The sequence below is a fragment of the Xiphias gladius genome, chromosome 14 (assembly GCF_016859285.1).
Source record: "Xiphias gladius isolate SHS-SW01 ecotype Sanya breed wild chromosome 14, ASM1685928v1, whole genome shotgun sequence".
Taxonomy (NCBI): Eukaryota; Metazoa; Chordata; class Actinopteri; order Istiophoriformes; family Xiphiidae; genus Xiphias; species Xiphias gladius.
This window is the reverse complement of record NC_053413.1, coordinates 10,689,332-10,707,789: the sequence shown is the minus strand read 5'-3', so window position 1 is coordinate 10,707,789 and position 18,458 is coordinate 10,689,332. Positions and strand designations below refer to the sequence as shown.

The following is an 18,458-nucleotide window of genomic DNA, read 5'->3' as shown; positions in this document are numbered from 1 at the left end:
AACTGTAAATCTAACTTTGAGCCCAATTACAAAACTTTAGGGTGATAGGAGTTTAGCTCACAGGTTAAGAGTCTGTACTCACTATCCACCTTCCCTGTTCTTGTTCAGGGTGCTGAGACTCTGCAAGGAGCCGTGACAGGACACCGGCCAGGGAAAAGGGATTTTGGCCGCGTAAAAAAAAAAAAGAAAAGAAAGAAAGAAAAAAAACGAGCAGGAGAAGGAGGCGCCTCTCGCATTGAAGCTGAGCCGCTGCTTGTAGATGGATTCTTCATGTTTGCTCCAGCTTCAGAGGAGCCAGCCTGCCTTGAACACTTGCAAGTTACCGTGACAGTGAGGTGTGAAACATGACGCATCGCAGCGTATGGATTGCCAAAACCATGAGATGCACGCAGCGCGGACGAGGCGGCCCTCCTGTCCTCTCCGGTGCGCACTTGGAGCAGAAGATTGCGCACAGGGCAGCTGGTAAGGCGCCGTCCAGATTCTGTAAAGTAGTGATTTAAAACAATGTCTCGCCCATTTAGAAGAATACTGTTGGACACTTTTATGCGTCGTGTTGCTGGGAAAGCGGAGCTGCGCTCCTATCTTCATGTTTGCTGTGACAACACTGTTTGATGTTTGATTTCTTTTCACATCAGTGGCTTTTAGCTGCCAAACCTATTTGCACGCACCTGCCAGCTGTTTGAGGCTCCTCTGACTCCCGGGTCACTGCGACCTGGATTCAGTGTTGGATTTAATGTAGTGTTTATCGGGAATTGTTTGTGAGATGTAATCCAGGAGGTGGAGGTGTTTGTTCTCTGCGTTTTATGAAGAAAAGTTTTATGATTTGTGGTCTGAAGCTCTACATTCTGTGAGAAGGTGACTCTGAACTGTGGCAAAATATGTGAATATGTGATATTATATATATGTGTGTGTGTGTGTGTGTGTTTGTGTGTGTGCTTGTGTTCTTATGGCTGCGGAGGAAACAGTGGCAGTCAGGAAGTCTTCCAGTGTGACCCTCCTCTGTGGTGGGCTGCATATCTAAATATCAAAGTGCTGGTCTTACACACACACACACACACAAAGCTGCATCCATTTCGTTCTTCTCCAGATGAAGTCTTCTAAGCTTCAGGTGTTTTGACGTGCTAGAAGTCAATCACATTTCTTTTCAGTCTCAGATGAAACCGAGTTGATGGCTTCAGCCTCATGAGCCGGTGGCAGGGATGTTGCAGTTTCGGGATCATTTTCAACAGTGTTTTTTCCTCATCACACTCACAGTGTCAGCTTGCGGTACTTTCCCTCCCGAACTGTGCAATCTGTGAGGATTTGTCCATTCAGAGATCCAACCGACACTACACGATGTGTCACTGACTCACACATTCCTCGATGAACTTTCATACTTACTCACTGACTCAGTGACCCACTGACTCACACATTCATGTACATACAATGTCACTCATGCATGCAGATGAGGCTCAGTTGGAGGACGGCGCGACTCAGATGTCCAGAGTTAGATCTTGTTTTAGTCTTTTGTCTCCCTTTTCTTGTATCCTTCCTGCTTTTCAAAGCTCTTGTACTTGATGAATCTCGGTTTGTGCGAGAGCTTTGGCATCACCTGATACATGTCACACATCGGCAGCAGGCATCTCTCACTAAACGCCTGTAAAATGTGTGAAGACATTTTGTGAAACAACCTTGCTTTTCTTTGCTCGTGTTTTTTAAAATCTCAGGTTCGTTCTCAGGCCGAACATGAGAGAATCGCCTCAGCTTCAGGGATCTCACACTCCCCTGTCATGCTGCCACGGCTTTCACTTCGCCCAGTCAAAGGTCACAAGGTCAGCAGCTCCACCGAGGGTCAGGTATTGTGGGCCAGCGTGCTCTCTTTACCAGCAGCCTCCTGATGTGTGGTCTGGTTTGTTTTAACTGGCATGTGTCTTTATGAGAGCTAGCATGCTGTTTGTTGGTGTTGTGGGCCTGTTGCTGTTCTGTGTTGCTCCTCAAGCTCACAGAAAGCCAGTTAAGCACTCATAATTTAAACAAAAAAGAAATTAGCATTATTACCACTAAATTATATAGAAGCATCCTCATAAATGTATTTGGAGCAATTGTGGCTGCAAACGGGCTCTGACACAGTTTGTCTTCTCTCCCCGGGGTCTTCATTGTCCACTAAGCTTTTAGATGCAGAGCCTGATATGTCAGATATTATTTTTATGTTTTTCATTTAATATTCTGAGACATATTGGAGGATAAAAACATGGAGACATTACACCCAAAATAAAAATAAAAGACAAAAACAAAAAATACATCAGGGACTAAGTACAAAAAACATTGATCCCATATGACGAGAGGAGGTGTATTGTCCCAGATTTAGCTACTAGCTAAGTAGCCGCAAGCCAGAGAAAGCTGCTAGGCCTAACTAATTTTCATCTCGATATATCACTTACTGAGAGTAAAAAGACCATTTGCCCTAACATTCACTCCCCACTTGTCCACTGTTTCTCTTAAATCTTACAATCCAAATGTAACATTCAAACAACTAAAGATAAGTACTCGTTATTCAACCAAAATCTACGCATTTAAACATCTTAAAAGAATGTCTGGCTTGAGTTTAACTGCTATAGTGGATTGATAATTACTGTAAATTACATTTTTTTTCCTTTGTGGCACTGTCTGAATAGCGATCCATACCCTTAGTATTCAGAGGCACTTTGTGTTAGAAAAATACAATTGTATTCATGTTTTGAGAAAATATACTGCTTTACTGAGAATTTACAGCTTAATAATAATATGTGTAAGTAACATTACTTACTTGCCAAGACCTTAAGGCATTTTACCTGTTGTAATTGATTTGTTTTCTTTGTTCTACATGACTCTTTAAAAAAAAACATGGTACTCCCCTACTCACTCCCCACTCGCCACGTACGGACGTTTGGTCAGGATGGTCAGGACCCCTTGGGTGACTTTTTAACGCGCTGGTCGTTCTTCAATGTACAGGGTTGTCCGACAGACTTCCGATGTTCTGAGTCAAGCTGACCATAGCCCATTGTCTGCTAACATATAAGGGGCGATACCGCATTATGGTTTTGAAGTCACAATGAACTCTTTCTGTATTAAACCAGACCGCAGTCTTTCCCAAAACTTATCCAAGTGCTGTGAGTGCCTAAACATAACCATAAAAAAGTTAGGATTGAGAACGTGTAGTTAAAAAAGCCAGCTGGCACCAAATGCGCATGTACAGTGTAATTTTTTGGATCAACGTGAATCTGGACTTTTTCATCCAGTATGTATACTATGGGATTTTAATAGTAATGTCGTTTTTAGTTTTCAACTAATTGAGTTATGAAAAATTCAAACAATACACTGTAAAGTCAACATTTATCAAGTTGCCTTTTTATTGCGTAGTTTTTTTTTTTCTGCTAACCATGTATCCCTGTAACCAAATTCACTGTAATAGTTGATTTCATGATCTGATAATGCATTGTGTCATAGAGGCCCAGTATCAGTCATTATTATAGCATTTTATAGTTGTTACGAGAGAAAAAAAAACTGAAAATCAGATAAAGCCCTCAGTTTTGTAACAAAACTTGAATTGTTCTGTAAAAAGTAGTCACTAGAGTACAATAAAAAAACACAATACAGCACAAAAGGGGAAATGTACTGACTGCTCAATAGGCACAAAACTGTAAGGTGCATATAAAGCATCATCAAACACAGTTCCACAAGCAACAGCTTCAACCTTTTTGCTCTGCCCATAGCGACATTGATGCAGTGAAATATTCAACCTTTAAAAGAGGGCACAGTCTTTTCAGATTAGTGGAAGTCGGTCATTAAGAGATGAACGTGTGCTCTGCGCAGAAAGCCTTGTCTTCACCCGTGTCTCAGCCTCAGTGTGTAACGTTACTCTGCGTGTTTTGTCCCAGCACTAATGGAGAGAGTGCAGTGAGAGAGATTGATTATGCAACCTGAAGTGCCACAGGGCAACTTCAATCTGGAAGTGCTTAAAGTACGCAGCGAACCACGGTGATTCCTTCAGGGCAAATTGAAGGAGGCATGATCTGACAAAAAGGAATTTCAATTTGTTAGATGTATTCCTTCAGACAAATGCTTCCCATGCAACTTCTGTTTTCTGTGTCCTAGCTTTTGTAGCAGTGGACAATCTTGTGTAAGTACGCTGGGGGAATTATTTCTTTCTCTGATCTTGAGTTGTTTTGTTGTTGTTGAGCACTTCTGGCTTCTTCAAGTTCAAACAGCTTAAATTATTTAGAACAAAGCAGCAGTTAATACTTTTGGAGTCGCTGATGAAACATAAAGCTAACTCCTGTCCTTATCGTAAAATCTCCCTCCTTAAAACAACTTTTTCTCAAAATACAGAAGAATGTTAACTAGCCCAGCACAGTGTTTGTGTCTGTGAGAGCGTTTTTTGATACAATAAGCTGTATTCTTCTGGAATTAGCAGGTCAGATTCATTAATCATAGCGTCTGAGGGCTGCTTTGAACTATCAGGCCAGGTCATTAAACCCAGCCTGTCTGGGGCGCGAGCGGGCGACACGGAAACACTTGGTTCACCCAGACACAAGACACACTATTAATGACCTGTGTGTGTGTGTGTGTGTGTGTGTGTGTGTGTGTGTGTGTGTGTGTGTGTGTGTGTGTGTGTGTGTGTGTGTGTGTGTGTGTGTGTGTGTGTGTGTGTGTGTGTGTGTGTCACTGATGGCCACTTTTCAGAGTGTTACTCTCAGACTCAGTGTGGGCTTAATTTGGAGTAATAACAACATGAGATGGGAGCAAGAAGAGGTCGGGGGGGGCGAGGGTGCAGAGAGAGTGTGTGTGGCTTTGCATGAAAGGTGAGGGGTTCTGTGTGCACATATGTGTGTACAAAGCCAGTTTTTGTGGAAAGGTCAGTCTTACAGAGTGTGTTTGAGAAAAAATACACAGGAAGAGAAAGAAAGAGAGAGAAAGTGAGAGATGTGTGTTAAATGTGTGTGTGTTTGTTTTTTCTATCTATTCCTCTTCATCCTCTCCCATTTTTTCCCTCCTTTTTGTGGCCCTTTAAGTGCCACCTTTGTCAAAAACACCGGAAACAGAAATCGTTCCTTCTGATCATCGCTCTAACACAGCTAAAATGTCTTCCCATTTAAGGTGAGGCTCACCCAAGCGCTTTCTGTGTGGCTTCCTTTTAAAACCAACTTAATCAGGCAGGAATTTGGGTTGTTAGGGTCATTGACACTGGGAGGCTGCCTTAGTGAGACACAACGTGAAGGAGAGCGAGAAGGTGAGGACACAGATGTGTCACATCAGGAGGCTGTCTGTATCTCAGCACTCATGGGAAAAACTGGCCCAGAGCAGCAGATGATGGTGCCCTGTCTAATTTACCTGATCGGGTCACAAGCCGCTTATAAGTCTGTTGCATTGTGGGTTTCTCTGTGGGTAATTAGTGCTAACTGCACATTAGCTAAACTTCCCAGTGACCCTCCACGCTTAATCTCGTAGAGGCCGTTGTACATTGTGGAAGTTACAGCTGATGTGGAAAATCCTACAGCGGCTTCATCACTGGTCCTTACTGTACTAGGGAGCCCTCTTTCTCTTTGCTTTCAGGTTTCGAAAGCTGCTGCAGTTTTTTGTCGGTGTATCAAAGGATAATTGTGGTTCATTACAACTTTGTCTTACTGGCCAATAACATTGTATTCATCAGTTTAATGGCTGAGATCTGGTAACATCATGACATTGTTAAAAAGAAGTCTAACAGGGCAACAAACACAAGCAGTCAGACAATGATACAGTTTTTTTAATCTGCATTAATTGATTTTTTTTTTTTTGGTCACTTTGGTGCAGCAGAACAAGCGATAAACAATGACATAGTTGTTGTAGCAAACATGTTAGGAAACACATATCCTACACATCTAGCAGATGCAGGAAAACACAAAGTCCAATATTCACTCTCTTGTTAGCGCTGTTTTTTGTCTCCACCAGCTCCTGAGGGAAATATCTGTGTCTTTAGCTGCTAAATGCTACAATATGTTCATCAACTTTGTCTGCTGTTTGGGGCACAGAAGGTAGTGTACAGCGGGTTTCTCAGAGTTTTTCTTACTGAAAACAGCTGCCTGCTGCAAAGCTGATGAGAGCGGTGAGAGTGAAACAAAACATTAGGCTGATGAAAGTGTTGACAATGAAAGAATACAGTAATATTGGGGGTCCCAAAACCAAAACAGTTCAATAAAAGATGCTAAAATGGTCCGTGCAACCGAGGGGATATATTATTATCCTTAATTAACATTATGGGTGCGCTCAGGTTGTACCTCCAAATGAGATTAATTAAATAATTTGGGTATACAGTTAGTTGTCTATAAGCTGTGCGTTCGCCTGTGTTTCTTGCCCCATGGGACGTCTTTTCAAAGATGTTGCTGTGTTCCCAAATATTTGCAATTATCTTTGTGGCTGTCTAATCATAACCAAGACAAATTATGGCTAAAATTACAGAAAGAAGTTGCATAAACCTCAAGTTATCCTTTAATTGTTGTCTATGCTGTAATACACCACATATCATTAAATGTTATTGACAGATTGATGGAAACAGAGACCTGATTAGAAGGAAGCCAGAGATCCCTGCAGGGGTTGATAGTCTGCCAACCAACAACAGTAACAGTAAGCAGTAAGGCTTGTAGAAGTACAAAAAAACAAAGGGAAGAATTTGATTTGCAAATCTGAAACCTGTTAGCTGGAAATATCAAGGAAGTATCTGAAAGTCTGAGCCGCTAAATCAACTTACTACAATATCAGGACTTAGATGATACCATTTATTCCTGTATACATGATATTCTTAGAGACTGCTGTCCTTTTATGCTCTCCACTCTATTTGGATATCCCCGTAATATATCTGTTACTTTCTTCTGCTGTGCAATCTGTTACCGCCTCAGATCTCTGCTTCACAGTGAGAATGTGTTTCCTTTCGAGGAGTCAAGTGGCTTTGGTGGTTAAAATGACAGCAGCTCTTTCTTTCTCTCTGTCTGTCTGTCGTAATAATGCCATCAGGGCCGCAGCTCGAGGTTAATGGGCTGGTCATGGATGACATTTTTTATGAACCGTAGCAGTGTGCATTTTATCGTGCTTGCTGTGACCCACTGATCCCAGCACTTTGATGACCTGCGGTAACTCTCCGCAGCACCTTTGGCAACTCTAACCTGCACATGTCAGGGCGTTAATCCAGAACTGTTACATTACAAACACATTGTTCTCTACTAAAAGTGCTTAATTTATTCCAATGAAGAACCATTAAACACGTTTCTCTGTAGCTCTTGTCTTTGGTGTGGAGAGAAGGCTGCAGGGTCCGTGAGGTAAAACACTCAGGTTTGTCATTGGGAAACAAATAAGTTTTCCTCTAATAGGTGCTTCTAATGAGGTCCAGGTTGTACTGTCTAACCCTACAGGCAAAGCATGAAAGAGGTACTGTTCTCCATAATAGTTCTCCCTGCACAAGCTAATAATCAGCAAAATAATCACCATAATATTGAAGATGTATCTTAAAGCTGCATTAATCATTTCTTTTTTTTTTTGTATGAGCTCTAAGCACATCATTGGCATATTATCATGCTGTAAAGTTGATAGGGCGAAAATGTCAGCAAACAGTTGTTGTATTTATAAAACCAGCAGGTAAATAACATCAGCATTCATTTGGAGTCATGTTTCTATACACCTGATGAATGCAAGTCCAATATTCACTTTCCTTGTAGCTCTGTTTTTGGTCTTTGTCTTTTCCAGATGGAAATATTTGGCTCTTTAGCTGCTAAATGCTCCACTATGTTAGTTAGTCGCTTAACTTACCAGTAGTGTACAGTGTCTTAAATGGAGCTTTTTCCCTGAAAACAGCTGGCTGCTGCAGCTGATCATAAGGCTGATGGGATTGATGAGAGTGAACCAAAAGAGTATAGTGGCAGTGAAACCCAAACGGTGGGCCAAAAGATCTTAAAATGCTCCTTAGACCTGAGGCAGACTGCAGTCAGGTGATAATTCTTCAGGCGTGGTCACTGCAAGCATCCTCTTTCAGAATACACATATTTGATCAATTGTTTATAGAAAAAAAAAAGGATGGCAGTTTTAAATATAGCTAAATTTAATCATACGAGTGATTCATAATCCATTATTCCTGCCTTCTATATAAAAAAAAGTCTATGTTACTGTATTTTTGATTAATTGTTTAAACTAAAGAATGTCAGAAACTATTGAAAGATGGCCATTCTCATTTCCAAAACAAATTAGTTGTTTTGCACAACCCAGCAGTAAAGACCCGAAGATATTAAATTTTTACGGAGTTATATAGAAGAACAAGACGTTTGAGAAACTGGTACCAGCAAATCTTACACAACTGATTATCAAACTTTTTGACTCAAATTTTCTGTCCAGTGAGTGGTCAATTAATCGACCATTTCCAAAAGTGAGTGAATAGCACCTGTCTCGGCCATCCTGGTGGTGGCGGTTATCAGAGTGGCTGGCATTAAACAGTCAGTCACCCTGCTCCTGTCAGATGATTCCTCTCAGTCCACCAGAGTTTCTCTCTCCTGCTTTACCGTCTGTTATTGGCCTGAAAGAATTTCAGACACGTACAGGCTCAGATGTTGTCAGTTGCTTAATAAAACCTCCTGGTGGGAGAACCGCAGAGACGGCTGAGGTCATACAGATTCACTCTTCTCTTCACCATCCTCCTCCAGGCTCTACAGTGTCTGCACCTCTGATTATCCTAGCCCCCTGTGTGTGTGTGTGCTCGAGAGTGTGAGAATTCGACGAACATAGTGTGTATACTTCGGAGCAACAGAAGGAATGATTGTGTGTGCGCACCAGTGTGTGTGCACATATGTGTGTGTATTTCGTTGGTTTTAGGTGGGGGGGCGCCTACCTATCTGAACCGAGGCATGGGACCTGCTATCTGTTTCTCATTTCGGCAGCGCTCTGTGGTTTTCCAGCAGTCACAGGCCTCAGAGTGGAAACTGGCACTAACGAGCAATTACATCCTGCCTGCCTGCCTGCCAGGGATTATGGGATTACAGACTGACTGGGCTTCAGTCTATGTTCTCTTTCTGCATTCTCATTTTGTCATTCCCTCTCTTCCTTGTGTTCACCTTGTCTCTGCGTTCAGACTTCTCCCATCCAGTGGTTCAATTATCTTTTTCTCATTTGTCTTTCCCCTGGACAATAACCCATTCTCTATTTTTAATTCTCCTCATTCTTATCATGTGATTCCCCTCTATCGCTATTCCTCTAGCCTTTTCTCCTTTGACTTTGTAGGTGCCTTGCATAGTTAAGACATGCTGTCATTATCTGCTGAAGAGTGAAATTGGTTTAGTTCGGAAAGGGGGGGGGTAGCTCATTTAGAGAAAAAGACATTTAATGTGTATGAAACGTTAAATGAAGCAAGATGAAAATGAGAAACAGGAGGAGAAGAGGAGGGTAAAGAGAAGGTGCAATACAACATGACCCCTTGACATCCTATTAGTTTAAAAAAAAAAAGTAATGTCCCAGCCGACTTTTCTTAGAGTCTTGATTCGGGTAAGGGTAAAAACATTCAAACAGTCAGATTTTGAGGATTTGGTTTTACACCCTGAGGCCCCTTGTGTGACATACCAGAAAGATATTAAACTCTGTCAACAGAACGCTACAAGCAAGATTAAAGCAAAGTTACAAAATCTGTTTTCACACGGCTCTGGATGCATATATGCAGAGCTCTGGGGCGCATGCATGTGCAGCAGATATCATGCTTCGTTTCTTGGGACCTCCGCGGGTTTCTCAGTGTCTGGTAGTGATCAGACAGCTCTCCTGGTGTTCTGCCTGTCTCTCCTGCATCTCCTCTTACACTGCAGGTGTCTTTTATTGAGCCAACGGTGATTTACTGTACTCTTGTTTTTCTCCTAGCTCCTGCAATCAGGCGCCGCGTTAGTGACAGGTTAAAGCTGGAGGTCAGAATGTTTCACGTACACGCACGCGCTTAAAGCGGAGAACAGAGTGTGTCTCTAATAGGAGGTCATTATCAGAGAAGTTTGGCTTTTAGAGGGAGGCGAAACAACAGGAAAGTTGGGAGCGTTTTTTTTTTGTCTTTTTTTTTTCACTTGGTGAGAGGTTTATGGAGGCTCTGTGGGCAAAGCTCAGGTCTGATGGTGTAATAGTATACAGTAGGCGCATAGATGACTAATTAGAAACACATTTATGTTATGTTGCCCTGCTTCCTTTCTGTGTCTCTGTTGGAAATAGCAATATTAATAGTCTTAATAACATCTTTGAAAGTAATAAAGAAGGAATTATGTTATTATTTATCTGTCCTTCCCAGTCCAGAGAGCCGTAACTACATTGGCTTTAAGAAAAAAGAATTTGAGAGGGAAGTTTGAAGGCTCTTAGCCAAATGTTTGACAGATACATAAGTTATAAAACCTTAAATTTATGCCTTTAAGGCTGATAATTAACCATTGTCACAGACTTCACAAACATTTTTTAGATAATAGGACAATCTAAAGGGCACGCGGAAAACGCAGTATCTACGATGTTCTTGTTTTTTAATCAGCTCTCTTGTCAATTTGAACTAATGGGCTAATTTAATAAATTAATCTTTAATGAAACTCTTTAAATATATGATTTAAAGGTAGCTCAACCACATCAAATCATGTGAATTCCATGGAATCAGAAGCTACACAGACGGCAGTTACTGCTACTCTGATAAGCTAAGATCCTTGTGTTTTAGCAGTACTAGTTCATCTCGTGTGATTTTTATCTCCATTACCATCATATTTAGCCACTTCCTTATTCATGTGGCATGAAAAACTCAATAACTAAGATGCCGGAGCATAAAAATGTATTTTACAATTGCAGAAAACAGAGTAATTTAGCTTTGGCTAAGGCTAACCCACCAGCTAGCCTTAACTAGGGGCACTTTGGTTTTTACCACCGTTTTCTATTTTGTTGCAAAGTTAAAATGCTGCCCCCCCCCAAAAAAAAAAAAATTCACACCTTTCTGTGTCATAATAATCTTTATTTAGTAAGATGCCAAAAAATCTGTTTCAGGTCTTAAGTTATTTTTGACCAATTATGTATTTACTTTGTTTTGGCTTTAGGGTAGTATAGTCATGAGTTTAATATCACATGATGGCTGTAAGATGAAGGTCCAAATGCTGACGATAATGAGTAAAAAGTCTCATAATATCCCTGCTTTAGGGTATACGCCTGTTCAGTGCACATTGTAGTTGGTGAACTGACTTACTTTAGTGCACGCAGTCTCTGTTCTTTTACCTCATAAATATCCCCAAAACAAAATCCACATCCATCCTCTCCAAGAACTTAAAGAGTATTTGGGAAAACAATTCACAACAGCAGAATAAGCTCTGCAAATAGTAGCTGCCTCTGGCTTTATGGGTTGTACTTGCTTCAGGAGGGCTTATCCACTTAACTAACTGTGAACAACAACTGGAGTGCAGAGGACCAACAATGGAAATGGAAGGTGACAAGAACTCCGCTCTCCCTGCTGCAGACATGCAACCTGATGGACAAGCCAAAGGCTTTAATCAGCCGAACAAGGAAGAAACACATGCTCACCTTTCTAAACACACATAGAAATGCAAACATGCAGTGTTTGATCTGAAACTGTACATACACACACTATGAGTAGACTTGTGTCAGTCTGGAGCTCTTCAGGACCAGTGTCCCGCTCCTTTTTTAATCCTCTCTCCACCCCACGACTCCCCCGCCCACCTCATGCACCGAATAGGCTGGAGGCGTCGGGCTGTAAACAGCTCCAGAGTGCCGGGGTGAAATGAACCAGCAGACAGGCCCATGTAGACTCGCTGATCTAAAAGGGACTAAACACTCCCAGCTGTGGCATCAGTGACTCAAAATGGCACCTCTCCTGAGACTCAATGAGGATCTGTAGCCCGCTGTCCCACCTCACACTGCTGATAGGTTTTAAATCAGATCAGAGACAGAGGGAGATGGAGAGCCAAGGAGTCAGCACAGTTTGGTTTTAGGTTGCAGCCTTGGCGTGTACTCTGTCTGTGTGTCTGCCTGAATTATGCTCAGTTTGTCTCTCCTCGTCCTCTCGTTCCTTCTCCTACCCCTCAGTGTCTGTAACTCCACTTTCCCTTGACTGGATCGCTACAGCTGGAGCTTGCAGGATTGCATAAATGCATCAACAGGTTTTATCGTGACCTGTGATCCTTAACTTTTTGTCAGTCTTCCATCTCATTGCATAGACAGAGCTGCCGGGATTGTTTTTGACTGTTAAATAAACATGGTACACTATATATCAGCGAGATCTACGAACACACGAACAGTGCATGCTCGAATACATTGCTATGGGCGTACAGGATGGCTGTAGTTCAGTGCCAAGGTTATACAAAGTCTCTTAGAGATGACAGATGTGGTTTCAAAGATGTTGGAGGTGTCTGTGGGCAGAATGTTGCTTCAGGCAACTAACTTTGCATTTTTCAAAACAGAAGTTACAAAGTACTTTTCAAGAGGAAGTAAACTGAAAGAAAGAATAAAAAGGGACGGAGAAGAAAGAGCATACAAACCACAAAGCTGAAGTTATGACATTTTAAAAGAAGCAAGAGGAAAGTGGGATTTATGCACTGATTTGGCATCTGTGAGACTTTGGAGGAGGCTGCTCCAAACAGCAAAAGCAGAATTACTTCTAGTTTTTAACCTTGACTTGGGAGCAGTCAGAAATCTCCAGAGTCTCTTCCCAGTCTTCAGAACCCCCCACAACCTTTTAAATACAATGAATCAACAGCAATGTTGACAATCTTTTAAGTCAGTTATCAAGCAAAATGAACGAACATCAAGTTCAAGTGGGAGGAAGATTTGCTACTACACTCTATTTTATATCATTATTACTTTAATATACATGTACAAGAAGTCCTTAAATGGCTCAGAAAAAATTGATTTGAAAATCTACAAATCCATGACGACTGGGCATAATCAATCTGCTGAGGAAGATCCTGAGATATGATTAAACGCTCCAGAACAGCTACTAAAGGGCCTTGAAATTGTTGCTCTTTGTTTGGTTCTATGTCCACAACCAAAGACAAAGGCTCACAACCCACAAAAAAAGGGTTTTCCTTCTCCTTAAAAAAGGAAAACATCCCTTCTTTAAAGGATTTACCAGCCAAAACGGTTTTGAACCCTTGGACTAAATGATTCATCAAAAGATAAGAGAATACAAAATAGATTTTTTCAAGCCGGTCCTTTTAATGACATGGCCATAAGTACATTAAAAGAGTTTTTGGTCGCAGTAATCATTCCCCTTGTTCATACTAGCTGTGTGTGTGGCCTTGATCAGTACAAAAATGAATTCCAAAGTCTATTTAGTATGAAAATTGGTATGACACTGATATTTGATAATGGTTTTTTGTATTTTTGACCATGGTAGAAGCACAGCTCTGTGGATGGCAGTGTCAGTCTATTGGTCCGTCCGTTGGTGGGTTGGTCCACCACTTTGGTCCAGACTGAAATATCTCAACTACTGGATTGAATCCCATGAAATTTTGCACAGATGTTCATAGTACCCAGAGGATGTATCCTAATGACTATTCCAAAAGCAGCACTTTTTTGCAGAACTGATGCAGGATAGATGAGAAACATTTTAAGTTCCTACCACTGAATACTACCCCGTTTTTGAAGTAAATGATGCTCTGACCCTCCGCTGACTTTCACATTTTGGGGGCCACAAAACAACCTGATGACCTCATGTTATGGGCGCCCCGCAGCCAGCACAATCCTCCACTCTGCACGTACTATATATAAACATCTGCATCCGTGACACTTCTTATCACCTGTCCTGCATCTCTGTGGTTTTTGTCTGGGACCTCCGCGAAGAGCCCTCGCTATGCCTGGTTCCCCCTGCTTGTACCTCTGCCACAGGAATAACCCTGAAGAATGCCTTTGACAAGTATATCGCAGATGCTGCCTTTTGTTGCTGGACTGGGGCTGTTTGCATGGATGTATGAACTGACAAGCCAACACTAGCCACACTAGCTGGCAGCAAACACTGGTCTTTTACTGAAGCAGCAACAAACATGCTGTCCTCATGCATTGGAGACGTGATTTATGTGACACGTCAGCTCACTCAGGGGCCCACGGGGCTGTTTTTTTTTTTTTTTGTGTGTGTTTTTTTTTACAGTATCTCAACAATTGTGAATGTATAGACATCATATTGCCCGCATGTTGTGCCTTTAGTTTATGTTACCCTTTTCAAAGGGAGTTCTTGGAGGAGAAAGGTTGATGGAGTGGTGGCTCGTTCTTGTTCTTACATTCCTCTTTCCCTCTTTTTCCCTTTCTCTCCAGGTGGGACCAAATGGAGGGTTTGGAGGAAGGCTAGACAGGAGAAGACCTATGTAATGTCAGCAAGGGCCAAGGTTTGTCAGAAACAGACGTCGTTGCCAAAGAGCACCATGAAACTTTCCTCTGCTCTTCTGCTTTTTCTTCCTCTTATCTTCTGTTACTACTTCTACTTTTCATCTGTCTTTTTCTCACTCTTTTTATTTGCCATCAATTCATATGAAATCACCATCTCTGCAAATAACCACCAGACTTATCATTTTTCATTTCCACAGTACAGACCACTATAAACTAGAGGATGAGTTATGTGTAGGTATAAATTGTTAATGAAATCCATCCCCACGAGGCTCAGGCCTGAGCTTTCCATAAAACCATGTCAACGCTGAAGCTTTCATTGCTAAATTAAAAGCCAGTGGACAAAGCTTGATCCCGGGCGGAAAGAAAGCAGAGTTATTTGACATAAGTATACCTGAAGAGTAAGTGAGATCACTTTTGGTGAGATAGGCTTAAGACAGATCTTCTGAAAAGGTCTGTGCTTTATGTCCTCTTATAAGGGTTTTTTATATTTGTAAAGCACTTTGTCAACTTAGTTTTGTTATGAAGTACATGGTCACGATTAAAGCACCAGTATGGCATCATGGTTGTTACCATTTTAATATGAATATACGACTAAACAGCCAATTCCTCTGGTGGCGACCATCTTTTGTTTGTAAGTAAGGTTCCCTGAAGAACTGTATGCCACTCTGTTTCATTCTTACCTTTCTGGAAGTAGCTGAGTACAGTGCATAATCAAAAATCTGCACAAGGGAATTGTTCAACATTTTAGGAAATGCACGTATTCTTTTTCTTGCTGAGAGTTAGATGAGAAGTTTGATACCTCTTTCACTTTGGTACTGTTAAATATGAAACTACAGCCAGCAGCTGGTTAGCTTAGCTTAACATAAAGGCTGAAAATTGTGGAAAAGTTAGCCTGGTTCTACTAAAAGATGCAATATGAATAAATATGCTAAAATAATATTGCTTAATAAAGTAGCTCCCAACTCTGCAGTTTCTCTCAGTTCTACGTTGCAAAAGTGTCTTTCAGGTCATTGTTTTGATTGTATGGCCTGCAACTTTACTGTTTTGGTTCACTCTCACAGCTTTAGCAGCATTATTTTTCAGCCACAGTAGGCAGCAAAAAAAAAACACATGTACACTACCTGTGCATCAACAGATAGCAGACAAAGTTAACAACTAACTAGTGAAACTGTCTTAGCATGGAGACCATAACAGAGCTAAAACAAAAGTATATATTGGAGTTACAACATGCTAATGGTCCTCCATATCTGCTGAATGTGTAAATAGTCAAATGTTTGCTAGCAAGTTTACCACATCAATTTTATAGGATGATACTATGCCAGTTTTGTGTTTACAACTTGTTGGTCTGGCCCCAATTGGCCAAAAAAAAAAAAAAAATCAATCAATGCAGCTTTAAGAACGACTAATTTAATAAACTACTTTCCATGCCCTAGTGGCAATTTTGTTTTTTGAAAAGCAGTCCCTGGCTTATTCACTAATTTATCCATTTATTATACCAACTTTAACATGCAAGAAAGTCAATTAAATATATCGCTCAGATTTCTTTCTGCCAGCTCACATGTCATCTGTGTCCTGCAGGTGCTTCTCTCGGTGCTCCTCTCTCTGCTGCCTCTAGTGGAAGGAGCTCATATGAAAGCTGGCGCTGCTGGTGGGGGATCAGACTCAGGCCATGCTGTGGGCATGCTGGGAGGCCAGGAGGAGCGAGAGCTTCCTGTGACGTTTCCAGAGGTGGTAGAGGACGAGGAGCAGGAAGACGACAGCGACCCTTACTCTACTTGGCATGCTCTACATGGTACTGAAGCTCCTACTAAAGAGTAATTTACAGCACATCTGCTTCACCACGCAGTATTAGAATGGAAAAAGGGCATGTGACTGGGGATCTTCTTTGTATCTCAATCATCTTAATATATTTACATGTGATTTAAAAGGTGACAAGTTATTTTAAGTTATAAGGTAGTGTGAAATTGTAGATTCGGCAGGAGATTTTGAATGTTGTTGCTCATAATTACTCTGAATAAATGCTGACTTTCACTGCAACGCTCCCTGTTTACCACTCCTTTTTCCTTTCCATTTCAGACCCCTTTGTAATGGATGAGGTGGATGACCATCCCAGTAGTCGCTGGGCGGGGCGCTCTCCACGCTCCTCTGACCCCACAGAACCTCAACCCAAGGGATCACAGAAGAAAAAGAAGAAGAGGAAGAGGAAAGAAAAGGAGGAAGAGGAACAGACAGGAAAAAGAGATAAAAAGGGTAAAGGTAAAAACAGGCGGCCACAGCAGAGCAGCAGGGACTGCCGTGTGGAGAAGAGAGAAATGAGGGTTCGGGACCTGGGCCTGGGGTTTGACTCAGATGAGATTGTGCTCTTTAAGTTTTGTGTGGGCTCCTGTCAGTCTTCAAGAACAAATTATGACCTGGCACTGAAGGAGCTGCTGGAAAATGGGTCGCTGCCTCGGCGCAAGGTCAGCAGCCACCCCTGCTGCCGGCCCAACCGGTACGAGTCGGTTTCCTTCATGGACGCCCAGACCACGTGGAGGACCATCCAGTCATTGTCTGCTGCCAGCTGCATGTGTATGGGCTGAAGTGATGAGAGCAGGTGTCGCCCATCCTGAAGAGTGAAGAGTCGAGAGGCTCGGGGCGGAGGTTGTATGAGGAAGGCCTGGATGTAGGAAACAGCCAGAGGGGGCGCTGTCACATAATCAGAGCAGAGGAAGTGATGAAGGCCACTTTTTGGCTTCCTGTGGTGCATTTCCAGTTAAGGAGGAAGAGGTCTGGGTGAGGCTGGACGATCAAGGGCGAAGGTCAAAATCAGAGACTGAGGCGGAGGTCATCAGGGAATCACAGTCTGGATTTACTGTTGCCACATCAAAGCATAAGTTGTTTTCAGTTGAATAACTGGTAACTAATGCAGGATAGAGCAGACCAGTCACTCTTTATGTGAATATAACTGTTTTGATTTTTTATGGACGAGACCTGAAGGCTGAAGCTCAAGGGATACAAGGAAAAGACACAGTTAAAGGACTGACACTGTGTCTACATCCTGATTAAAAACTAAAAAAAGACTGATATGATGTTCACTATAACTCACAATGAAGCCAGCTCTCAACAGAAGTTCCTGATCATTTTTTTCACACACAAACAGGGACATTACATTGTATCTTTTCTATGTTCAGGTGAACTCAGCCAAATGGATGCCATGCATCTTCATGTATTACTGTATAAAAGTAAAATATATTTATTTCTGATAAATTATTTATTTATTATAGCTTCATATGAGAGCTGTTTTTATGAACTCTTTATTGTAGATAAATATCTATTTATTGCCAAGATTCAGATTTCATGTTGACAGTTACTTCTGCTGGCATACAATACGGACATTTTTGTTTTTAAGAGTTCTGATTTTCACTTTAATTAAAAGTCTCATGAACCTGGGCTGAACAGCTGATTCTGGATTCCTTAGATCGGATGCAGTTTACATTTCTGAGATTCGCTGAGTGATTTTATAAAACAACAACGTCATCCAAAAGCACTGATTTTTTTCTTACATTTCATCCCAGGGAGACTTTTTAAAAATCCTAATAGCAGACATCAGAAACAAATTGACCTACATTGAAACAATGTGGTATATTTGATAAATATTTTTCCTCAAGAGCATCTTACATACTTGAGGGCTGATCTCTCATTTTGTGGTTAATTCTGGGTAATGATGTCAGCTTTTCCACACCATAATTGAAACAGAAAATCTTTTTTTTTTAATCTAGAATGTATGTACAGCAAACAAGTGAAACATTCATACTACAGGACCTCAACGTTTCTCATTTTATTCTCACTGTTTCTCATTATTATTATTATTATTATTATTATTATTATTATTATTATTATTACATAAAGTTTCCTTTATTTTTGTATGGCATTATCCTCCAAGGGAATAAAGTTGTTTTTTTTTAAATATACATCTTGTTATCACTGGTTACTTAACATATTGCAGATTCAAACTGACTTCAGAGGGGTTCTCTCCAAGTGACCTCCACCGATTTTTGCTGTTAACAGCATCAACATCACCACCTTTTCCCAGCTCGATTTATACAGGACTTTTTATG

At 41.3% G+C, this 18,458-nt stretch overlaps 1 protein-coding gene across 1 annotated transcript; it reads left to right on the top strand.

Annotated features, from left to right (window-relative positions):
* Positions 1-261: 261 nt before the first annotated feature.
* On the top strand, positions 262-18,182 carry LOC120799192. The gene is made up of 4 exons (XM_040144150.1): positions 262-462; positions 14,290-14,360; positions 15,940-16,153; positions 16,438-18,182. Exons 1-4 carry the CDS (start codon positions 345-347, stop codon positions 16,938-16,940), a joined length of 906 nt encoding a protein of 301 aa, XP_040000084.1. The 5' UTR covers positions 262-344; the 3' UTR covers positions 16,941-18,182.
* The last annotated feature ends 276 nt before the right edge of the window (positions 18,183-18,458 follow it).